The sequence below is a fragment of the Galeopterus variegatus genome, unplaced genomic scaffold, assembly GCF_000696425.1.
Source record: "Galeopterus variegatus unplaced genomic scaffold, G_variegatus-3.0.2 Scaffold1676, whole genome shotgun sequence".
In the NCBI taxonomy this organism is placed as follows: Eukaryota; Metazoa; Chordata; class Mammalia; order Dermoptera; family Cynocephalidae; genus Galeopterus; species Galeopterus variegatus.
In genome coordinates this window covers 99,325-125,895 of record NW_007727787.1, presented here as the reverse complement: position 1 = coordinate 125,895, position 26,571 = coordinate 99,325, and the positions used below count along the sequence as shown (strand labels likewise).

The 26,571-nt window shown below is 36.7% G+C and overlaps 1 protein-coding gene across 2 annotated transcripts in view; it reads right to left on the bottom strand.

The window, feature by feature from the left end:
• The window catches only part of EFTUD1 (elongation factor Tu GTP binding domain containing 1), a 168,920-nt gene that overhangs the window by 104,059 nt on the left and 38,290 nt on the right, over positions 1-26,571 (bottom strand). For both annotated transcript variants that reach the window (XM_008578389.1, XM_008578391.1), the window contains exons 7-14: positions 23,806-23,929; positions 21,912-21,988; positions 21,039-21,175; positions 20,302-20,424; positions 17,996-18,095; positions 8,284-8,435; positions 7,873-8,039; positions 2,979-3,117 (exon numbers count right to left, since the gene is read on the bottom strand). In XM_008578389.1, coding sequence (XP_008576611.1) covers positions 2,979-3,117; positions 7,873-8,039; positions 8,284-8,435; positions 17,996-18,095; positions 20,302-20,424; positions 21,039-21,175; positions 21,912-21,988; positions 23,806-23,929 — 1,019 coding nt within the window. The remainder of the gene's footprint in view (positions 1-2,978; positions 3,118-7,872; positions 8,040-8,283; positions 8,436-17,995; positions 18,096-20,301; positions 20,425-21,038; positions 21,176-21,911; positions 21,989-23,805; positions 23,930-26,571) is intronic.

The following is a 26,571-nucleotide window of genomic DNA, read 5'->3' as shown; positions in this document are numbered from 1 at the left end:
AAATAAATAAATAAATAAATAAATAAATAAATAAATAAATAAATAAATAAATAAATAAATAAATAAATAAATAAATAAATAAATAAATAAATAAATAAATAAATAAATAAATAAATAAATAAATAAATAAATAAATAAATAAATAAATAAATAAATAAATAAATAAATAAATAAATAAATAAATAAATAAATAAATAAATAAATAAATAAATAAATAAATAAATAAATAAATAAATAAATAAATAAATAAATAAATAAATAAATAAATAAATAAATAAATAAATAAATAAATAAATAAATAAATAAATAAATAAATAAATAAATAAATAAATAAATAAATAAATAAATAAATAAATAAATAAATAAATAAATAAATAAATAAATAAATAAATAAATAAATAAATAAATAAATAAATAAATAAATAAATAAATAAATAAATAAATAAATAAATAAATAAATAAATAAATAAATAAATAAATAAATAAATAAAAAAAGAATGAAATACTGCCATTTGCAGCAACATGGATAGACCTTGAGAGAATTATATTAAGTGAAACGAGTCAGGCACACAGAAAGAGAAATATCACATGTTCTCACTTATTTGTGGGAGCTAAAAACAAATAAATAAATACACAAATAAACTGGGCGCCGGGGGAAGAAGACACAACAATTACAATTCCTTGAAGTTGATAGGACAAGCGAATAGAAAGGAGGTTGTTGGCAGGGAAGGGGGAGAGGGAGGAGGGAGGGGAAGGAGGGAGGGAGGTTTCAGTAATGGGCCACAATAATCAACAACATTGTATATTGACAAAATAAAATTAAATTAAAAAAAATAAAAATAAAAATACAATCTTAATCTTACAGAATATAAATCTGGCTTTCCCTCTGTTTTAGTCCATTTTGTGTTGCTATAACAGAAATACCTGAGACTGGGTAATTTATAAAGGAAAGAGATTTATTTGGCTTATGATTCTGGGACAGCTGCATCTAGCATGGACCTCAGGCTGCTTCTACTCATGGCGGAAAGTGGCAGGCAGCCAGCGGGTACGTGAAGATCACATGGTGACAGGAAGCAAGAGAGAGAGGAGCTGCCAGGGTCTTTTTAAGCAACGAGTTCTCACGGGAACTGATAGAGCGAGAACTCACTAATTAATCCCTCCTCCCCTCCCCCAGGGAGAGTGTACGTGAAGATCACATGGTGACAGGAAGCAAGAGAGAGAGGAGCTGCCAGGGTCTTTTTAAGCAACGAGTTCTCACGGGAACTGATAGAGCGAGAACTCACTAATTAATCCCTCCTCCCCCAGGGAGAGTATTAATCCATTCATGAGGGATCTGCCCCCATGATTCAATCAGTTTCCAACACTGCCACATTGGGGATCAAATTTCCACATGAGTTTTGGAGGGGACAACACATCCAAACTCCATCACCCTTCTCAAGCCATTTTTTCCCAAAGTGGTGTGTCCATCTGGCTTATTCTTATATAGGTAAATTTGGTAAAACAAAATGTGTTAATCACCTTTACCCTCACCCCGGCTCCTATCACCACCCCACAACAAAAGAGAGTAAGATATATCTCTTTTTTCCAAGAAAAAATGAAAAGTGTGAGCTTGTAGTAGGTCTCCCTGTAGTAGACGGCAGGGCCAAGGCTGCCTTGGGAGGCAGATGAGAGAGATATCGTTTCCCTCCTTACATACCACTTAACTTCAGCCCTGGACAACATCTAGAAAAACGGCAACAGAAAAAAGGAATCCAGAAAAGAATACATGCCACATTTGCAACCTCTATCAGAAAAAGGACACAAACACCAGGCAGTATTACAAAAACCATTCACTCAACAGAATACCTTTCATTTTACTTGAGCATCATGATGGAGATCTCCCACCTCATGTCCCATTTAAGAAACAAATTGGAGTCTGAGCAATACAGCAATCCCAAGGAAGGCTTATGAACAGAAATAGGGTGTTTTCCATTCTTCTTCCAATGTCCTTTTTGATAAAATTAGTTGTGGTACCTCATAAAGTTACATCAATTATTAAGGTTCTATGGCATTTTCCAAAGGGATGGAAAAGAATGGGTAACACTGCCAAGAAGCTAGAAATTCTACTAATTTCATGTCAAAAAATTCATTTAATGAATTAACAAACAAAGAAAAGAATGTATCTCTGTAAGAGAGTAGCAAAATGCTTTGGCAAATTTCTTGGATTAAATTCCACAAAATCCAGACAAACCATTAGCTTTTGTACCAAGATCCTAAACCTTTTCTTTAAAAATTAAATTCCCAGCCCAAGCAATGACCCAATAAATAACTCTATAGCTAACAATGACCCAAGGGTTCAGAATCTAAACAGTATAATGGGATACAACATTTTACAGTAAACTCTGGTTCCTGTGATGATCCAAGAGAAATTCCTTAATCTGAATCTTTAGAGTTGCACTAAGGACCTCAAAAAGTGAATTCTGCAGGTGAGGGGCAGAAGTGAAGTAAGTAACAAACCTTAAAGAAATGAGGAACAATATTTATGGATATAAACTGATAATCAACTACTGTTAAAGAAAGCAATACTCAAAGGATAAAAAGCATTGAAAAAAGCAATGAGTTTAAACAGGGCTTTGCATCGGAATAGTTTCCAACAATTTAGAATCAAGCCTGTAGAACCAGAAATGTCTTAGTCATCTAGTCTGATTTTATGTGAACAGGAACTCCCCCTATTCTTCCTAACTAAATGCAACCCTAGCTTAGGACAGAACATTCACAGATTACTTAAAGCAGTACATTCTTAAAACAGAGCTACCTTAATTTAGCAAGTAATCCACATGCTGCTTACTCAAATGCACTGTTAAGGACAGCAGAAAAAAAATTACCAAACTAAAAAATAGATCAAAGTTACTCCCTTCAAAACTTTAACCAAATTTTTAGTGACATGTCAGGTAATCTCCCTGAATGGAGTACACATGTAATACACAGCATCACCCTACCTAGCACATTTCCGGGAGGTACCTCCTCTAGATCTTCCAATTCCCTTCCCATCAGAAGATACAGGTTTTCCAGAGTACAGCATGCCATATGGGGGACTGGGGGGAGGTCATCTGGTGGAGCTGAGAAGCCTAATGGTACCTGGGTAAAGAAAAATTATTGAGGACAAGTTGGCGGCATTTGAAAGCATTAATTGGTACCTATAAAGTTATTTTTGCTCATCAGTAAGATACACAGTACATCCACATTTCAAGCAAACCTGAAACATGCAAATTTTAAAATGGTGTTTTAAGTATCATTATATGTATAAAATCTGAAATACTGAAACCTTTCAAATATTAAAAAATTGCCCAGATTCCCAATTAATCATAAGCTTCATAGCTAAGTAATATAAATTCTGTTGTGACCTGGTAGCACCATTCTAGCTAAATCCCATAGCCCTTGTAAACAATGTCATGTACCAGTTCTACTGGCTAGCGTGCTATTATTTCAGCACTCATTATTACTAATATCATTTTAAATTGTTTTAATTTTATTATAATGTTCTTCAAGCTTTCCACAAGGGCTGGTCCTAGTATTAACACATCAAAAACTTTGGAAGGGTAGTTAGATGTAAAAAAAATGCCATTAAAAAGGCCAAAAACTGCTCTTATATGCTATGTTGTTAGTCTACAAGAGAGCATCCTGTGAAACATTAGGAACACAGATGAGAAGACAAAGCACATATATAGCAAAAATATGCTACAAGTATAACAGATTTATGAGCCCCCCCGGATCACACTTATTCTTACAGAAATATTGTCTTGAATGATTCCAGTTTTGAGTTGTGTGAAGTCTTGGAAATATATCCTCCATATAAATGCAAGTGCCCAGAAAGCATCTCAATCAACCAACCAACTAACATATCCTTGGTACCCATAGACCCAGGGTGCTGTGCTAATGCTATGAGGAGAAAAAATGCCTAAGATAAAACACACAAAGATAACTAACAAAGATAACAAGCAGAGAGTAACTGACAAAAAAGTACAGGCAAGTAAATTCATAAAGGCTCAGAGGATGGAGAGGCTCCTGTATTAGGGTAGACTTGGAAACTTCATGAAAATTGAAAATCATTGCCTTTCAGAGGCACGCTCCATCTAAATGTACATGTTCTGACAGAATGACAACTCTTCAGGTTAGCTCTAAGATAGATTGGAAAGAAACAAAAAATTCAAGGACTGGATAGAAAGAAACACAATTATCCACAGACAATATGACCATCCACTTAAAACAAGCAACAGATAAATTATTATTAATAAGAGTTTGGCAAGATGGCAAAAAAACAAGGTCAATATAAAAAAGTTAATTATACTTCTATAGGTCAGCAATAGCCAGAAAAAAAAATTTAGAACAGTAACTTTTAGAATATCAACAAAATATAAGATAGTTAGGAATAAGTCGAACAAAAGCAATTGAAGATCTTTACGAAGAAAACTACATACCTCAATGAAAATCATTAAAAGTGACCCAAATAAATGGATAAACTTAACACATTCATGAGTGAAAGATGTTATACTACAAAATGTTGATTTCTGCCAAATAGATGTACTGATTCAAAGTAATTCCAATAAAAGTCTCAACAAGGCTTTTCACGGAACCTAACAAGCTGACTATAAACTTTTACAGAGGATCAAAGAGTCAGGAATAAATAAGATACTCACAAAGAAAAATAAGGTAGAGGATGTTTGCCTTTTAGACATCAAAACATTCAGGAATAAAGACAACAATGAATAGACAGTGACGAACTAACAGAAAAAATGAAATCTAATGGTCCAAAAACAAACTCACGTACATGTGAAATTTGATGTATGACAGAATTGACAAAGCAGATTAGTGAAGAAAGATGGACATTCAATGATGCTGAAACCACTGGAATTTGTATGAGGATAAAATCAAACTAGATCCCTTCTTCATACCATACACAAACACTGAATTAAACATTTAAATATGAAAGACAAAACATTAAACTTTAGAAGGAAGCACAGAAAGTTTTCATGACTTTAGTATACTCCTAATTTTAACTTTCTTAAACAAGAAACAAAAAGCAAAACCCATAAAGGAAAAGAGTGATGAATTCAATTACATTAAAATTAAGAACTCTGTCCATTAAAGAATACCAAATAGAAAGTGAAAACAAGTTCCTAAATAGAAAAACCCAGTATTTAAAAAAAGAAAAAAAGAAAAAAAAAGTAGCAGAACAGAAAAATAGCGAAATGACCCAAAGAGATAACTTCATAGAAGAAAACATGATTGACCAATAAACAAATTAAAAGAGTAATAAGGTAAATTAAAACTACTACAAAACATCATATCATACCCATCAGACTGGCACAAGTTAAAATCCCAACACCAGCAAATTCTCGTGAGGAAGCGGAACAACTTGAACTGTTTAACATATGCTGGGAGTACAAACCAGAACTATTGTGGAGGATAATTTAGAATTATCCTGTCAAGCTAAAGAATTACCCAGGCAATTCTACTATAGGTGTATTCCCTAGAATTTTTTGCAAATGTGTACAAGAAGAAATGTACAAAAATATTCAAAGTAGAATTGTTTAGATTAACAAAAAATGAAAATAGCCCAAATATACAGTAACAGGAAAATGTCCAAATAAAATGTGTATTTATATAATGGAATACTACGCAGCAGTGAACAATAAATGAACTAGAGGAATACACATTAACTTGGATTAATCTCACAACATTAAGTGTAAAAAAAAAAAAACCAGCAAGCAAGTTGTAGCAGAATAACCACAGTTAAATTCTATTTATACAAAGTTCAAAAGTTCAAAAATATTCAAATAGAAAAATATGTTCTTTAGAAACCTAGGTTGCAAAACTATAAAGAAAAGCAAGAGAAGGATGTGGCAGACAAACCAAAGGTGCCCCTCCCATGATCCCTGCTTCCTGTTGTAATCGCCTTCCCCGAGTGTGAGTGGGACCTGTGAGACTTGCTTCTAACCAATGAAACATGGCAAAGGTAATGGGATGTCACTCTTGTAACATCAGACTGTCTTGCTAGTAGATTCATTCTACAGTCTCCTGGATGGCTTAATGAAGTAAGCCTTCAATTTGGGAAAGTCCACATGACAAGAAACTATAGGTGACCTCTAGCAGCTGAGAGTAGCTGTCAGCCAACAGTCAGAAAGAATCTGAGGGTCAGAAAGAATCCGAGGCCCTCAGTCCTACAGGTGCAAAGATATGAATTCTGCCAACAACCTAAGCGAACTTAGAAGCAGATTCTTCCCCAGTAAATTCTTCAGATGAGAATGCAGCCTGGCCAACATTCTGATTGCAGTTTTGTGAGACCCTAAGGAAAAACACAGCTAATCCATGCCTGAATTAACCCACAGAAACTGTGAGATGATAAAATGTATATTGTTTTAAGCTGCTAAATTTGTTGTGATCTATAATATGCAGCAATAGAAAAATAATACAAAAGATAAACACAAAATTCTAAGTAGGGATCGATTCTGGTACAGGTCTGAAACACTTCTTTTTAAAAAAAATAGATTGAAATTAAACTTTATGGGGCACCATCTACTGAAATAAAGAGTCATCTGTGCTGTCAATGCATTTTATCATTTCATCTTGAGTCATTTGCTAAATAAGCAGTTGATTTCAAACTGTAGCACCACAAAAGCAAAAAGACACTATGTACAGAAGATAATTTGGAGTGCTTATGGAATTTGTAATGCCCAATAAATCAGTGTTTCATTAAATAACTTCTTATTCATCTGAACACCTTAGAGAGCAAAGAAAGAAGAAAATTAACAGACACTTGACCCTTAGTGATAAACAACAAACTAATCAACTATGTCCAAGCCAAGATGTTAAGATAATCATAAATGGGTTTTTACACATAATTACAGCACTTTCAGCCTCCTATAAAATATAACCCTATATACACCAAGCGCTGTGCTCCTTCTTGCTAACTGAGAACATGCCACAGCCCAGCAAGGACTGATTCACCACCACTCAGCACTGCAATCTCCTCGGATTAAATTGCTAACACTGATGGCATAAGCATTGAAGGCAAGAAAAAACTGGTGGCAGAGTCTTTCTTCAACTGTTACTTCCCTCTTTCTCACTTGAGCCAAACAGCGTAGCTTCCACAGTTTACCTGCAGACAGGTTACTTCCCAATCAGGGAGGAGCATGTGCTTTTCTGCTCATGATGCTTCACGTTACTGACTAACAAGTTCCTAACTTACTGCTTCCTGCTGATCCAGACTGGCTACCTGGACCTCCGGCATCTACTTCATCCTATGACCTTTATTATTTAATTATGACGTATATACCTTGCTTACTTCTAAAAATGTTCTGAGACAGCTCTAGTCTGTGACTTTTTTTTTTTCCCCCTTTGGCTCACACACTTTTGGACGTTGGCTGTTCACCTGCTTACAAACTCTCCTGACCAGATTTCTATGACCTGCCTACCATGCAACTGCTGCCTATCACCTGCTCACTGCCCACTCCTTTGGCCTGAGCCACCTAGCTTCTGGATCTCCATATTTCTCAAAAATCTGCAATTGCCCTGACTCCAGTATGACATCTACTCTTATCAGTTCTTTTCTCTAGTCAAAGATGATTTTTTGCCTTGAAGAGAAAAGCCTTATAATTAAATAAGGCTAGCAAACTTGGTTCACATATTGGCTTGGTTTCCTAAAGACTATTAAGTGAGACATGTACACCAAACGCTACCAAAGCAATAAAAGAGGAGATATATTGATTCATTCAAGTGTGCCTTTCTAGAGACAAAATAAATCTACAATTAAGGCAATCACCAATCCCAACCAAATTGAAAAGATCTATGAACCTTAAGACAACATACTAATGTTTTATTTCCAGTACTTACCCGTTGCAAAAACTCAGCAGGACTGTATTTAGGCCCCAAGACAAAAATTTTCCTTCCTCTTCGAGCTACACCACTGAACACTCGAGCAAATGCAATAAAAGACTCTTGGTTGTTTTCTTCCCGGAGCACAGGTTTAGGGGTCGTACTTTCCACCTGTTGCTCATCACCTGCCAGAAACAAAAGGATAATGAGTGCCAAGAATGCTCGCATTAGTCCAGGAACCGCCTGGAAACACAGAAGGAACAGCAAATATGATATGTTTGGACCAGTTTCAGGAAAGAAACTCCAAGAATGAGAAGAAAACTGAGAAAAGCTATGATTAAAACTAAAAGCTCAAGAGCTAAAGGATGTGTCCCAGGTTAAGCAAAATGTCAAATACTTTGCACCAAATCCTACTTAGGAAAGCTATACCTCTTGGCTCTTCTCCCTTTGGACTTGTTTCAAGGGCACTCTCATCTTGGGTGGGATGCAAAGGTGCCTGCCCCTGCGCTGCTGCGAGCTTCTCTGCATGCCTTTGTCTTGCACGCTCACGTCTCTGAGCAATTTCTTCTTGAGAAAGAGGTCTACAGGATATCACAAATATGTTATCATCTGGCAACATCAAACATCTCTCAGTTTATCCAAGGAGGCAGACAGCAAGTATTGATATGACTGGATGATTATTGGTCCCAGCTCCCCTCCAGACAGGTTTCTCCAAGTTCTGTGCCTAGCTGTAGCAAGAGGAAAGAGAACCTATCAGGCTCTCTCTGAGAAAGCTATGTCCCCAGCTATTCTGAGCTTATGAACTGACATGCAATAGTCCATGTCCCCAAGTGGAACCATGCACAATAACATGGAACCTTTCTCAGGTATCCATATTCCTTTTGGAAGGGGCAAAGAACAGGGAGAAGGAAGAGAAAGAGTAACAGATATTAGGACTCAAATACCCCTGCAAAGAAACAAGAATAAGGCCTTAATAAGAAATTGAGGTTTTCTCCACAAGTACAGAAACATATCTTTATGGAGATTAGGAGTTCAAGAAGAACGGTTTGAGGTCAGGCTGACAACTGGCAATTTAGTAGGACTAAAAGGTCAAACTGCAATTATCAACCATTGTGTGAGATCCAAGAAGTAACATCACAGAAAAGGCAGTGTATGGGTGTGTATTTCTGTTTGCTGGGGGTTAGACCAAGTGGGGGTGGAAGAGCAGGGGAGATAATTAAGCTGTTTTTCTTAAAAAGTTACCCTCAGGCCCATCAGGCCACAGCAAAGGTAATTAGAGCTTCAATACTAAAAAGATCTTTACAAAAGGGGAGCACTAAGTTGAACAAAAATAGGCATCTGTTTGGGAGTTTGGGTTTGGAAGGCAGAAAACAGGTAGGTAGACTAATTCCCAGGATATGGCTCCCTTCCCATGTAGAGGTCCTTATGAACCCATCTGCATGCTCAACCCCAACACAAGAGCAAGACCAATCCCTGCCCTAAAGTTGGCAGAATTTGAGCATTTTTACCTCTATACTCTGGAACTAAGCATCAAGGCACCCAGGCTAGTGCTCTGGTCCCAACTTTATGCTCCAGCTCTGGAAGCTGTACTCTTTCTGTTCCCAACCACCCTGTGTCTCCCTCCTGTGTTGTCTCTCTCACCTTTGACATTATGATTCCTTCTTTACTGAACAATCTCTGATTTGACACCTGACTGATAACCTCATCCCCCACCTTGCAAAGCCACCTTCCCCTTCTCTCTCCTTAAGCACTGGAAACCATGCAGATAGCCATTCTGCAAGGGCACTGCCCACCTGCCTTGTAAATGGCCACATCTCTGATGCCAAGCTCCCTAAAACCCCTTCCACCTTTTTACTTCATTTGGCCCACTTGGAAGGTGACTGCTTACATCACTGATTGTCTACTGCTATATACTTCAGATACCTGCCTGCTAGATAAGACTTCCCACCTGCCTTCCTTAGCACCTAACTCTCAAAATGGATGAGATCAGTTCTAAGGGTTGGCACTTTTATTTAGACCTATTCCACTCTAGGTAACAGGGCTGTGCAGTAGGATACAAAAATGTGAGACCAATCCTTGAGACTGGCTTGGTCAGGTGTCTGACATTAGGCATTCAAAACTGCTGGCAATGGAGGGATTGACCACCACTGCAAGAGACAAGCTCCTCTTTACAGGACACTTTAAATGTTAGAAGGCCTTTCAAATATAGGATGAACTCTGCTTCCTCACCATTTCTAGCCATGGCTGCTGTTCTATTCTTTGAAGCAACATCTAACAAATCTACTTCCCTCTCCTTTCATTTGAATCACCTGCATTTATGCCTTTCCTCTCACCCTTCTCTTCCCTAAGCTGTTTCTTCAACCAATCCTTAAAGAACTTTCCTTGTTTCTAGAGTTTTGCTAAAAACTCATAAAAGTATCTGAAAAGTATGAATTGAAATATAAATGCAAGGGCCGGCCCAGTGGCACACTGCTACAGTGCGCCGCTTGGGAAGCGCGGCGGCGCTCCTGCCGAGGGTTCGGATCCCACATACAGACCGGCCGCTCACTGGCTGAGCGAGGTGCGGGAGCAACACCGAGGGTTGCGATCCCGTTGCCGGTCCCGGTCCGGTACGGGCGCGACACTGAGGGTTGCGATCCGTTGCCGGTCACGAATAAAGACAAAAAAAGGAAAAAAATAAATATAAATGCAAAACACAGTATTATTATTAGAGTAGGGAGGAAAAAATACCTGAGACACCTGTTAGCATCTGAAGAGAAACAGTCTCTTCCAATGGGCTTATCACTATGATCCAGACATTGTGTTAATCACTTTACATATAAAACAGAAATTTATCAAAATAATTAAATGAAGTATATACTATATCCCTATTTTCCATGAGGAAATGGAGACTTAGAATATTTAGCTAACTTGACCTGAAGTCACACAGATATTAAATGGAGGGATTATATTTCAAAGGCAGCTCTGTCTGGCTCCAAACTCTGTGTTCATTATCACCAGGTTATGTCTTCCATTCAGAAGGAATTAAAGATGATAAAATCACCATTTTAAGTAAATGTGATTTCATTTTAGCTTTGGTTAAAAAAGAAGCACATTTGTTCACCTCATGTATTAAGTCCTCATCTGCCAAAATTCATGACATGGTCTGGAATAAATCGGCATTTATAGCTATTGAGTTAACATCAAATGTACAGATACTTGCTATCTATTTATGTATTTATCCACCCATCCAGTTAACAACTACTATGCCAGACACTGCTGTGGGCACTGCAAGTGATGGTAGAGAAGAAGAAAGCAGACAGAAGAGAATTCAGAAAGGACTTATACAAGGTATCCACTGTGATTCCAGTATTGGTTGAGAAAAAAGAGGAACTTATTTGCAAAAAATAAACAGCTCTACTAGTAAGGGAAAAGGTGAATTATTTAGGATATAGTTTAACTATGGATGATAATTCCTGAAGGGACAGTAGTTACTAATACTAGAGATGAAGGAGACCAGAAGTGAGAATGTTAACTGGAGATTCAAATGTCACATTGGGAGATGAATTTGGAAGGGAAAGGAAAAGAGGCAAGAACACAAAACCATCCAACTTCAGGATTCCATGCGAAATGGCCATGCTTTGGCCTTTGTAAAACTGGTCAAGGGGCAGGGGAGTGTCAGAAAAAGGGCTGGTGGAGGGGCTGGCTGCAGTTGGTTCCACAGGTAACTACACTACCAGATAGCTGAGATGATGGGAAGTAAGCAACCAAAAAGAAAAGTGGCATCTGTTTAAAGATGGCATCTTGTTACCACAAGCTGGTTCTCTAGAAGGAAGCAATACACAGACTCAGGGATACAGGAAAAGAGGGACTGCCTGAAAAACTCCAAACAGAATATTAACTAATAGGTACTCATCATCAGGTGAGAATTCAACAAGAATTTCTGATAAACTACAATAGAGAACAGGAAAAGCAAAGGCCTAGAATCTAAAAAGGGCAGGTGGGTTGGATGTGTGCCTGCTTAGACTGAGGAACGGGTAGAGGTTGAAAAGCCATACAGGATGACTGAGGGCAGATTTACAAAGAGAAATCATAGACCACAGGTTTCAAAGCTAAACAGACCTGTACTCAAATAGTTTTTGAGCTTCCTTCAAGCTATGTGACCTCGAGCACATTACTTACTTCTTTTCTAAGGCTCCTTAATTTTATCCCAAGTAAAACTGAAACACTAAATACTTCTACTACAGAATTGTTGTTAAATCTAAATGGCATATTCATTGGTAAGGCAGGACTATTAGAAGAGCCTAATAAACTGCCGCCAATTATTAGTGTTATCATCATTATTATTTACAAGATGGAGGAGTACGATGAGAAGAGCAAAGAAAAAGGTTGGAACTATGAAAGACAAGCCACCCCACAGGAGTACGGACGTCCCAGAAATAAGCCAGCCTTTATAAGGACTGATGACCAGCTTTAAATCATCCCAATCCCCGAATGAATTAAGATGATTACATCTAAACTAGATGCTTGCCAAAGCAAAAAAAAAACCAAAAACAAACAAACAAACAAAAATAATCCAGAGCCTCAAATTCTCTCTAAAAATTCCCATACATAACATCTGGCACTTGATTTTAAAAAAAAGGAAAAAAAGGACACAAAATTACAGGATTTGTCAGAAAGTATAAAAAAGAATAAAATGGAAATTCTAGAACTGAAATCCACAACAGACTAAACTAAGATGAGATATGCAAACTGGAGGATATACCCAATGAAAAGAAACTAAAGCACACAGTGGGAAAAAAAAGTATGAAAAATTTTGAAAAGATAAATGAGATACGATGAAAAGCTCTAACATATGCATAATTGGAATACCAGAAGTAATACCAGTAGAAATAATAGCTCAGAACTTTCCAAAACTAAAGAAAGACATTAAGTCATACTTAATAAACTCCATGACTCACAGGCAAAATAAATGCAAAGAAAGCCAAACCTTGGCACCTTGAAAACAAAAGACAAAGAAAAAATTTTATAAAAGCAGGCAAAGGAAAAACATATTTTATTCTTAGAAACAAAAATCAATTACTGTAATTTCCCACACTGACAGAAAAAAAGAAAAAAAAAAAAACACCATATGGTCATCTCAAATAGATGCAGAAAAAGCATCTGATAAAATTCAGCATCCACTGTGATTAAAAAGAAAACAGGCAAACAAAGAAATAAAAACAAGGACATATTAGGGGTTAGGGGAATTCCCAAATCTGAAATTTAAAAACAACAACAAAAAGCCTAAAGATCACACTTCACAGAGAAATACTGAAGGCTTCCTCTGAGAGACTGGAAAGGAGATAAGGATGCCTGCTATCACTATTTCTAAATGATGCACTGGAGATCCCAGCCAGTGTAATAAGAAAAAGGAAGAAATAAAACTGTCATCATTTGCAGTTGATATATTGTGGAGAAAATCCAAAGTTATGAAGAAAACATAAGAATAAATGAATCATTAAGAGAATAAATGGATATAAAGATCAGTGTACAAAAATCAACTATAGTCTTAAATATCAGCAAGACCAATAGAAAATGAAAGTGTATAAAAATACATTTTTAATCATATTAAAAACCACCTAATATTTAGGAATACTTCCAATAAAGATGTACAAGAACTCTACCTAGAAAACTATAACATATTACTGAAATAATTAAAGAAGTTCTAAATAAATGGAGAAATATAGCATGTATCCATAGATTGAAATTCTCCGTGATACAAATGTCGATTCTCTCCAAATAGATCAATAATTCAATGCAAACCCTATCAAAATTCCATCGGGCTGTGTGCGTGTACGCACGTGCATGTACATGTGCAAACTGACAAGCTGATACCAAAATTTACGTGGAAATGCAAAGGGCCAAAAATAACCAACAATCATGAAGATGCAGTAATTAAGATTACAGTAATTAAAGTAAGTAAGCAAGTAATTAAATTAAAATGACAGCTATAATAATTAAGACAGTGTGATCTTGGCTCAAAGATAAACCAGAAGAACAGAAGAGAAGGCCCTGAAACAGTCCTACACATACTTAGATACTTCATTTACAACAAAAGTGGCACTGTAGAGCAGTGAGTAAAGGACAGTCTTTTCTTTAAATCAGGGAAAAATTAGGCTTTGTGGGTATCTCATACCCCCATTTCACACTCTGCTTTTCTCCTCAGCACGTATCACTATTTAACATACCCTAGACATTTTATTTTCCATGCTGTGGAAGACTTCCCTTAATCTTTCGTTTTTGGTCCTTGTTGCTAAGAAGAGCTACTGAAAAGGTCATAATACTGCCATTCAGAAGAAAGGAACAGAGCTAAGTAATTGAGAAAATGCTTCCTCAACAAACGGATACAGCACCAGAAATAGAAAGGTTTAGGAACTGTATAACAAAGGAGTTTAACGAACTATCTGCAGTGACAGAGGAGTGGGCAGAAAGCTCAAAAAGTAACAGGAAGTTGATAGAGTTAATAGAAAGAAGAAAATACAAGCCGAATTGTCTACAAAATCAAATTACTGAAGTAAACGCAAAACAAGAGAAAGTCTCACAGAATACAGAGAAAAAGAGAAAAGAAATCAAGATCAGAAAAGAGGAGAAAAAGAGAGACCTAGAGGGCCAGTCCAGGAGATACAATCTATACATAATAGGAATATCTAAAAGAGAGGACAAAGCAAATGGAGCTGAAACAGTAATTAAGGAACTAATTGAAGAAAATTTTCCAGAGTTGAAGAACAAACTAGATCTAGAAATGGAAAAAGTGCACAGGGTACCATTAAAATGTGACAAAAAGAAAGCAACACCTAGACATATTCTGGTGACATTTTAAAATTTCAAGATAAAGAAAAAATTCTACAAGTATCCAGACAGAGAAAGCAAATTACCTATAAAGGGGCAAAAGTCAGGCTGATCTCAGATTTTTCTCTTGCAACTTAATGCCAGAAGACAATGAAACAATATCTACAGAGTTTTAAAGAAATATAATTTTGAACCAAGAATTATATACCCTGCCAAGTTATCATTTCTGTACAAAGGCAACTAGAAAACATTCTCAAATATGCAGAGGTTAAGAAAGTGTGTCAATCCAGAATCTTCCCTGAAAAATTTGCTGGATGATTTACTGCAGTAAACAGAGAACATGAACTAAAGTAACTCAAATAAAGCTATTTTTCAGTTAGCCTAGAGTTACAAACTTGCCACAGGACACATACTGTCCAGACCCAAGAAACCAAAGAAGACATCAATAAAGCTATGCTGATTCTACCCTAAAGCATATCAAGATCCAGCAGGACCTAAGATCACATCAAGGATAGGAAGAGAAACTAGACCAAGCCTTGATGAGACCTTGCATCTGGCTCCTTGCTCAGAGCCCCCACTGCTCACATCCCCCTCCCTCCTGCTTTTCACTTCCCATATTCCATTCCCTCAACCCCCTCTTTAAAAACCCCTCAGGTAAATCTGAGTCTTTGAGATGGTTTTAGTCTGGCCATTCTCCCTCAAGTTTCCTGGGAAGATGGCTTTAGTCTGGCCGTTCTCCTTCAGGTTTACTGGAGACATGGGTTTGCCTAACATCTCTCCTTAGCACACTGGAATTCCTGAATAAAAGCTGACTTCTTATTCCACCAAAAAAAAAAAAAAAAAAAAAAAAAAAAAATCCTAGTCTCTACTAAAGGAAAATAACACATAACACCCTGTTGCTTTTGCCTTGGTAGATCTAATATAGAAGAGATGAAAATGCTATAATGCTATCAAAAAAACCTCTAATAGTATATTTACTTAATTTCTAAAAAAGTAAAACTTACATGGAAAAAAAAATAAGCTAGAAGATGAACAGCAGCAAGGTAATGATGATGATCTTACCCAGTTATACTTGAAAACACTATATTATTATATAACAATTACGGAAACTGATACTAGTTAAATAAAAAACAAAAATAAAATTAGTAAAACAACCTGTAGCAGAGAATCCTGAGCAATACCAATGCCATCTTGGGAAGGCACTGCTCCACTCTTATTGTCAGACTACCTCCCTCCACGTGAGAAACCGCTGACCTTCTCATAGAAACAAAAACCATTGCATAGAAACAGGAGCCATACACAGTGAACCATTACATGGGAACAGGAACCATACACAACGAAAATTTTTATGCTTGATTGCTTTAATTGCTCACTTTTAGCTTCTGTAACCTAGCTACCTAGCTTACTTAGTGCACCTGGACAAACTCGTGCGCCAACAGGATGTGGTTTTTGCCTTTATAAACTCCACTAGACCAAAGCTAGTTGCTGCTCTCCCAAAATACCTAGGGGAGGCAGTCGCTGGCCAGCTAATAAAGACTCTGTTAAAATTCTTAATTAAATGTTTGGTTCCTTTCCTGGGCGACAACCTCACAACAAACCTAATGGAACAGAATTAAGTGTACTACCATAAATATATTAAAATCAAGAAAACATATGATTAATGTTTAAGAAAAGTGTTCAAAGAAAATGTAACTTATAGTAGAGGCATAATAATACTATTATTCTTCAGCAAGGAAATAAAGGATGACTGCATGTAGAAATTTTAAATGATATAAATACATGTATTTGAAATCTCAAGAATAAGTTTTCCAATTATCCCATATTCCCTAGGATTCCACTAGAACCTGTGAGATACTCCCAGTGGCCCCCAAAAATTGAATCTCCTAAGATATCAAGAAATTACTGCTACATGTAGCATTAAAATATAATGTGGGAGTAGCCTAAATACATAATTATATTCATTCATTGAACTATTCACTCATTCAGTTACTCATTTAGCTACTCATTCATTCATCCACTCATCAACCTATTCATTCCCTCATTCAGATATTCATTCATTCATTCTTTACTCACTCAGTCATCTATTCCTTCATTTATCCTCAGGATGAAGTCATTGAAACCCCTTATATTCAAATCATTAGGAAATACTAAAAAATAATATACAACCTTTCTCTTGAAGGGTAAGCACAATTTTATCAGAAGAAAAGGGACCTTTCAAGATGGAAGAACAGCACAAGTAAAGACACAGGATTTGTTTAGGAAATAATATAGGATACTAGAGAAATAGAAACAAAAATCTAGTTGAAAAATGGTTTGGGGTCAGGTTGTGCTGGGTCTGAAATGCCACTCAGGTGAGTCAAGTTTATTTCACAGGCTGGTGATCCCAAAACTTTAGTCACTCACACATCACCTTCATGATTTTTGCTAAATATGCATATTATTTACTTAATATTTTATTTAAATGAACATTTTTACTTCAATAAAATTTAAAATCTCATTACTGTAAAAAGAAAAGTTATATCATTTAACATAAATAGGCAATACACATTAAAATAAATATTACCACTGAAATCATCACCAACAGCATACTTCACACTTTAGGCGAAACTGCTCAAGGCAATGAGAATCATTAGGGTTTTTAAGCAGGAGATTTATATCTTCATAGTTGATAGATCATAGTTCACAGTTAGAAAGATCACTCTGAAGGAAGAATGGCAAATGGACTGGTAGAACTAGAGACTGGGGCAGGGGAACTAGCTAGAAGGCTGCTACAATCATTCCCACAAGAGATGATCCGGAACTACACTAGTGGGGGAAGCAGGAGATATGGGAAGGAGGGAAATATATATAAAAAACAGATGATGTAGAACAGACAGATTCTCCAAGACCCTGGAAATTGAGAAATAATCCATCTACCACATGCGCTGCCCCTGCACACACATAGTGCACGCACAGAGAAGCATATACACTCACACATTCATAATCTCCATTGAGGTAGTCAGAATTAGATGAAACAAGGCAGGCTTAAATTAGAACTTGCCTGACATGTCCAATAAAAGTTAACTTACTACTACCACTACTACAACTACTCTTAAAATTTCTATCAGTTCAATTCAATATCACAGAGCTGATTTCAACAGCTTTCTTCTACAGAGGTATCACAAAAGGATACATTACCATACAATTGCATATTATCCTGGGGATTGGGTCAATGCAAATTCTGGGTTGAGGAGGAAAAGCATTATCTGTGCCCTCCCACCTACACCCCAACTATGCCCCCACCAAAATATGCCAATTCCCTAGTCCAGCCCAACTTTCCCCTTTTCCTTACCTTGGCTTATTCTGAGGCAAGGCCTTAGCATCAACTGCAAACATTTTGGAAACAAAGATAATGACTGGATCAGTATCCTCACTTCCACATTTCATAAAAGCTAAACAAACAGGAAGTAAAAATGTCACTATTTTTTCCCATTATTAAAAAACCAGATTTTTCTGGAAAACAATTAAGATGTTTAGAACACAGCATCATCTAAACTCATAAGAAGTCCATAACTTTTTACAACTATGATAAAAATTCCATTTAGAAAATATAAGATTGCTAGGAAAGAATAGTAGAGCAAGAGCAAACAGAGCTGGCAGAAATGAGGAAAGTAAACCGAAACTGACAGTATGGGGGGTCGGTAGGGGTTTCTACATCAGAGCTAAAGCTATGGAATGGAGTTAATCACCTACTGTAAGCCTTAATAAATTTTTCTTTACATCCACTGGAAAAGAGACAGAACTCAGGAATGTTAACAAAGGTCAACAGTCAACAAGGTAGCTTGTTAATAAAATAAATAAAAATCAATAGCTTTTCCAATCCCCCCACAATAACAAGGTAGAAAATAAAATAGACAAAAATATCGTATTATGAAAAAAATTCTTAGAAATAAATTAAGATTAAATATCATAAAGATGCCAATACTGCCTAAATATATAAATCTTAACACAATTTCATATCAACATATTGACATTTTTCTTAACCTGTACTGGAGAAACAGAACCATTGGTTAGTAATTTTTTAAAAACCCACATCGAAATAATCTGTACACAAAAAATTCAGCAATAAAATTCAAACAAGAAAAAACTACAGTAAGTAAGAATTAAACATATATCAGAAGTTTTGCCAGGGAAACCTTTGAAAAGTTCTGAGGAACAGAGTGACTACAGGATCACTCTGGCTGCAGTGTGGAGAAAGCACTAAAGGGAAGCAGGAGTAGAAGCAGGGACATCAGCTGGAAAAGCAGGGACAATAACCGCAGGTAAGAAATGACAGGTGCTTGGCTCAGGGAAGCAGAAGTGGAAATGCTGGAAAGTAGTAGATTCTGGATATATTTCAAAGGAAGAAAAACAGGATTTGCTGATGGACTGGATGTGGGGTTATGAGATAAATATGAGAACCACAGATGACTCCAAGGTTTGCAAACTGAGCAAATAAAAAGATGGAGGTACCTCTAACGGAGATGGGAATAATTACTGTAGAAGCAGGTTTAGGGACAAGACAGAAAGCCCAGTTTGGGATAGGTTAAGTTTGAGATGCTTCTTAGACAGCTGAGTGGAGAACGGAAGTATGCAAATTAAAGAAACGAAAAGTAGAAACATGAGGAAGCCTAGGAGTCAAGGGAAGAAAGTGCTCCAAGGAAGAAGGAGTGATCAACTTGCTCAAATGTTAGTAACAGATCCAGTCAGACAAGGATTGAGAACTGGCATTAGATTTAACAAAGCGAGTGTTAATAGTGACTCTAAGAACAGCAGTGGAGTAGCTTTGAGGGTAGAGGTTGCAAATTCAATAGATTGACAAGAAAAGAACTGGAGACAGCAAATACATAGACAAATTTCATGGAGCCTACAGAGCCCAGAATAGGAGCTCCGCCTCTCATGGGTTTCTTTTTTTTTTTTTTCCTTTTTGTCTTTTTTACTGACCGGTAACGGGATCGCAACCCTCGGTGTCACGTCTGCACCGGGGACCGGCAACGGGATCGCAACCCTCGGTGTCACGTCTGCACCGGGGACCGGCAACGGGATCGCAACCCTCGGTGTCACGTCTGCACCGGGGACCGGCAACGGGATCGCAACCCTCGGCGTTGCGCCCGCACCGCGCTCAGCCAGTGAGCGGGAACCCGTCTCCACATGGGATCTGAACCCTCGGCGGGAGCGCCACCACGTTCCCAAGCAGCACACTCTCCAGCGCGCCACTGGGCCGGCCCACTCTCATGGGTTTCTAATGACCAGTACAGCGCCTTGCAACCACTTTTCCACAGTCCCTAGGGACATAGCCATGGTAGTGATGCCAGCTGTTTGGGAGGATAGAATACAACATGATTATAAAATAAGATTAGGGCAGGAGGGAGCAGTCTCAGAGTCTCTGGTCTCCCACCCCACTGACTGAGCAAAATGGTAGCAAAACAAAAACTTTGGTAGGGGGTAGTGGCGGAACAAAAACTGGCGAAATAGCCATTTGTGAAATTGTTTTTTTGTGGAATTGGACATCTGGCAAATTGGTCATTTAGCAAACTGGCATTCAGCAAATAGATCGAGAGCAGACCGGACTGAGGACAATCAACAACATGGTGCATTCCATGTTCATCTTTACCTCACCTGCTTTCAGTGCTTGAGTTTCTGGTGGAAGAGAGTCAAATGTTTGTGATCCTGTGCACATCAGTTTCTCCACTCTCTCTGCTGTAATATCAAGGGGACTAGGAAGTTTGTGACACACCATAGCTGAAGTCTGTTGTTAAGGACTCAAAACCTTGAAGCTAGTGCGATCCACCAAGGCAGAGATTCACTGTATACACTAAATACTGAGGTAACAATGTATATCTATTCAGAAAATGCCTGGGCTGCAAGGCAACACTGTTTTATTCAACACATCTCAAAATATGCATACAATTTCAAGGAGTTCACTGGCTCTCCAAAGGTCAGACAAGATTCTCATGACAGATGTTCTGACACTGAAGGCTCATGGAACAAATGAGGACAATAGAGCTTAGCAGGTTGGCTATATGTGACCTTGAAATGAAACAGTGATCTAACATGAACATCTAAATTATCTACATATATATAAATCTTACGGCAAACATTTTTATTTTTACATGCTTACTAAACAAAAACAAAAAGAAATGTCTTTTTAAAAGAATGTTCATTAGAATTAGTATTAACCTTAATTAGTATTAGTATATTAATTTTTAAATACAGTTTCAAGCCAAAACACTACATAAGCAGAGAAGACTTAATATAAATTGGAATGTGTTATTTCCAGAGAATTTCCTGGTTGCTAGTAACACATTACTTTTTATCAAAGCCACTTCATTAAAAACCATTAAAATAAAGGATACCAAGAACAGCCTGGGATATGGGTAACCACTGACTGCAAATGGCATTGATCTGAATTTTAGGATCTGAATGTCGTGCCTCCCGGGCTCCAATTTTTAATCCTAAAGACGTCACTATTTTATCAATTTTTTCTTTATCCCTGTAGTAAACACAAAATTGGAGGCAGTGGGAGAAAATCATGTACAGATATGAACAAACAGCAGAGACAAGGAACTCAACATTATTTGACACATTTTTTTTCCTAACGTGTTACTTTTTCAAAAAAAAAAAAAGCTAAAATGATTGAACGAGATCCTTCCACAGCAGAGGACTCCTCAACCTCTACTCTTACACTTTCAAATGAACCCTTCTTTAAAATTTCCCATGAAGCACCATTCCAATCTCCTTAAAAACAAGCTACCATGCCAATTGGCAAGGAGGTTTCACAAATAAATGCTAAAAAGTCATTATTCCCCCCTCGAATAACAGAAAGTAAATTTACCAAAGCAAGCTTTTTTCCCACTTGTACCAGGCAAGTTATTTCCCAAGTTCCCCACTAATGATCCTAGATATCAAGCACCTTTCCTACTATAATTACTATTTTTTTAGATTAGGTTTGTAAAAACAAAGGCCCGATGTTTTTTCCATCCTTTCATCTCTTCACCTCAGCACTCTATAAAATATTGCTGCTCCGTCTCTCCTCCATCACTCTTTACTTGGGTTACACATACTCCTTTAAATTGTTTCCAAGTCCTGTAATCAACTCATCTGTAAAGACTCCGTTCACTTTCTTGGACTATCTCAGCTTTCTGAAGTGTGACTCATCAAACTGGAAAGTAAGACAAATTATACTGCCCAAAGATGCCCAAAGATAAACAATTTTATAACAGTCTTACTTTTTCAAGACAGCATCATACAAACTCCATATATTTTCCAGGATCAACTGTACAAACAAAGGTTTCTTTCCTTTGGCCTGTACAAAAGAATTTATGGGTTTAAATTCCTGAACATTTGATAGGTATTTACATATTCATTCTTGACATGTTTTATTATCAATATGTCTCATTTCTACTCCGAAATATTTATGCAACAGTAAAATAGCTGAAAGTAGTTAGAAGAATGCTCTAAACAGTCAATAATCCACAATCAATAATAACCCACTGTTCTCTTCCTCAAGGAGCCAAGCACTTTGCAAACAATATGACAATTTGGGAGCCATATAACTGCAGCTGCCCCACCACTACCATCAAAGACCCACACACAACACCCAAGCCAAGAGCTAAGACTTCACTCTGCATGTGCAGGTTCTTTCCATGGACCTCAGTCTAAGTCATGTTAGAGGAAATACAAAATATTCTTAAACATATAAAAAATGTTCACAAAGACGGGAAAATTTATAAAAAACAAAAAAAATCTACCATTTCTCTTACTGAACTGTGCAAAAAGTTAATAGCAAGAGCACCTTGAGACATATATTCTCACTTACACATGAGAGGGAACATAAATTGAAACCTCCTTTCTGAAAAGCAATTGGTAATTGTACCAGGAAATTAAAAGTGATTGTCTTTAAATGCCTGTTTTTTTAAAAAAGTCATCATAAAGACATAAAAATTTATGCATAAAGATGTCTATCAGAGCTTTACTTATAATATCAAAACATTTTCTGAAAAAAAAAAAAAAAACCCTGTCCAATCTTAGAAGAATGATTACATAAATGATGGTGCTCTCACAAAATAAAATAATAATGTGATTATATGACAGAAACTGTTCAACAAAAGAGTTTACTTGCATTATTTCATATCATTACTACTCTAAGAAAAAAATACTATTATCTCAATTTTACAGATGAAAAAACTGAGGCAAAAGTTACAGATTCATTAAGTAGTGGAGCCAAGATTCAAACATAGAGTTGACTCTCAAGCCATGCTCCTTTCTACTTAACTATCTCACTTCCCTTTCAATATACTGTTTATAGAAAGCTTTTAATGGCAACGGAAGATGTTCATGATATGACATTAGGCAAACAGGCAGCTGCATTATATAAACAATATAATCTCAACTGACACATGTATATATATCTATCCAAAAGGAATGGAAGAAATTAAAACCACATCACCAGCAATGTTGGCATCTGGATTTTTTTCTTTGTTGCGGCTTTATACTTGTGAGTACTTTCAAAAAGGAATATATATGATTTTCAATGAGAATGAATTCATAAAATCATGAATTTTACATTAAAAAAATAAAGCTTCAAGAAAAGTATCTTTGGAGGCTATACGACTCAGTAGTCCTACATCACCTCTATCTATAGAAGAATGGGTTACAGGGAGCACCCCCACTTTTCCCATCAGCACTGTCTGTTGACAAGCATGCAGTGATAGAAGGCCTCAGGTGAGACTAGAAGTACAGTGTAGACCACACAGTGATGCCTAAAAGAGACATCTCTTTGTGGTAAAGAAGACACACAGCACAAGATGCAAAATATGTCTTCAAGTGCCCAGGACCTGAGATTTTTGGTCCTCTACAGGGAAAAATAAAAAAAAAAAGTATATATACACACACACACACACACACACACACACACATTTGAAAGGGCCAAGAACTCTATATAAACAATACTTGGATATAAGACTTGTATGCCTTTCCCAATTATATACAGTAAAATAAAAAATCTCTCAAGAACTCACCTGAATAAACTAAAGCTAAATTACATCTATTAAAGGTATTATAGTACAGGTTTTTATAGGGCAAAATGTGATCAACAATCAAAAGGGTCATATATCACATTACCTGATCAACCTTCATAATCTTCTTAGCCTTCATATTTATATAATAATCTCCCCACAAGGTTTTCAAAAGAACTTCCTTTTTGATGCCAATTTTTTGACTGTAGATTTTGGCAAAGTGCTCAATTCTGAAAGAAAACCAAGTGTTTGTGTTATTAGTAACAACAATAATAAGTATGAGTACAGCTTGAATATTTCTGTGCCAGATAGTGTTCAAAGTTCTTTACGAGTAAATTTTAGTAATTTTACTAAACTTAATCATTTCATCTTACAGATTTCCCCCATTTTACAGAAAAGGATAACAAAGCACAGTCATATTATACACATAATAAATGAAGTAGGGATTCAAACCCAAGCAGTCTGGCTCCAAAGCCCATGTTCTTGTCCAACATTCTCTACATTAATATAAATTAGAATTCATGCTACAGCTCCCTTTCTTAATTTTGCACATGTTAAACAAGACAAAAGGAACAAGAGCCACAGAAATGCAGGCTGCCCATCACAACTGTGCCAACAATAAAACTTTACTTTGGTTCTTCACTGCTGCTCATAATGGAAATGAACTCTAGACTTAGTACCTGCCAGAACAGTTTTTTTGAGCACCCTGGATTTAACGGTAAACATACACACACTTAACTCTCATCAGCCCACAGAAAAACCAGCTAGCATCATGGTCTCCAGACATGGGAGAGCAGTCAATCAATAAATAGGGATGCTATAAATAGCATCTGCATTGTCAGGATAAGGACCCAGGAAATAACTTTTCCACAGGAGACAGTATTTTGAGAGTATCCAGAACTCTCAAAGTGCCACCATCTTAAAAGATGCCTGCTCAGGAACAAGGCAAGGATGTCCCCTCACCACTCCTTTTCAACACCCTATTGGAAGCCCAAGCTAATATAATAAGAAAAGAAAAGGATATCAAAGGTATACTGATTAGGAAGGAAGAAATAAAACTATTTTTGTTCACAAATAACATGACCGTCTATGTAGAAAATCCCAAAGAACTGACAAAAATATCCCTAGATCTAATAAAGGTTATATATGAGGTTAATATACAATAGTCAATCACTTTCCTGAATACCAGAAATGAACAAGTGAATTTAAAATTAAAAGCACAATACTATTTACATTAGCAATACCAAAAATGAAATACTTAGGTATAAATCTAATGAAAAATGTATAAGATATATATGAAGAAAATAACAGAGCTCTGATGAAAAAAATCAAAGAACTAAATAAATGATGAGATATTCCAAGTTCACGAATAGGAAAGACTCGATATTGTTTGTTCGTTTGTTTTTAAAGATGACTGGTAAGGGGATCTTAACCCCTGACTTGGTGTTATCAGCACCACGCTCTCCCAAGTGAGCCACGGGCCAGCCCTTCAATATTGTTAAGATGTCAGTTCTTTCCAGCTTGACCTATAGATTCAATGCAATCCCAACCAAAATCTCATCAAGTTATTTTGTGGATATAGACAACCTGATTTTAAAGTTTACATGAAGAGGCAAAAGACCCAGAATAGCCAAAACAATATTGAAGGAAAATAACAAAATGGGAGGGACTAATAATACCTAACATCAAGACTTACTACAAAGCTACAGTAATCAAGATAGTGTAGTGTTGGTGAAAGAACAAACAGACCAATGGAACAGAATAGAGGGCTCAGAAATAGACTGTCATAAATATCATCAACTAATCTTTGACAAAAGGGGCAAAAGCAATACAATGGAGCAAAAGGTGTTTTTAACAAATGGTGGTGGAACAACTAAACATCCACATGCAAAACAATGAAACTAGACAGACCTTACATCTTTCACAAAAACTAACTCAAAATGACTGAGTAAATGTAAAATGCAAAACTCCTAGATGACTTAGAATATCTAGGTGACCTTGTATGTGGCAATGACTTTTTAGACACAACACTAAAGGCACAATCCATGAAAATAAAAACTGATAAGTTAAACTTCATTAAAATAAAAAACTTCCGGTCTGTCAAAGACACTGCCAAGAGAAGGAGAAAACAAGCCACAAACCGGGAAAACATTTTTTTTTATTTTGTCGATATACAATGTGGTTGATTTTTGTGGCCCATCACCGAAACCTCCCTCCCTCCTCCCTCTCCCCCCTCCCACCCAACAATATCCTTCCTGTTCACTTGTCGTATCAACTTCAAGGAATTGTAATTGTTGTGTCTTCTAACCACCCCCCACTGGTTGCTTGTGTATTTATTTATTTATTTTCAGCTCCCACAAATAAGTGAGAACATGTGGTATTTCTCTTTCTGTGCCTGACTTGTTTCACTTAATATAATTCTCTCTAGGTCGATCCATGTCACTGCAAATGGCAGTATTTCATTCTTTTTTATAGCTGAGTACTATTCCATCGTGTAGATATACCACATTTTCTGTATCCACTCATCCGATAATGGACATTTGGGCTGGTTCTAACTCTTAGCTATTGTAAAGAGTGCTGCGATGAACATTGGGGAACAGGTATACCTTCGACTTGATGATTTACATTCCTCTGGGTATATTCCCAGCAATGGGATAGCTGGGTCATATGGCAGATCTATCTGAAATTGTTTGAGGAACCTCCATACCATTTTCCATAGAGGCTGCACCATTCTGCAGTCCCACCAACAATGTATGAGAGTTCTTTTTTCTCCACAACCTCGCCAGGATTTATCGTTCAGAGTCTTTTGGATTTTAGCCATCCTAACTGGGGTGAGATGGTATCTCAGTGTGGTTTTGATTTGCATTTCCCG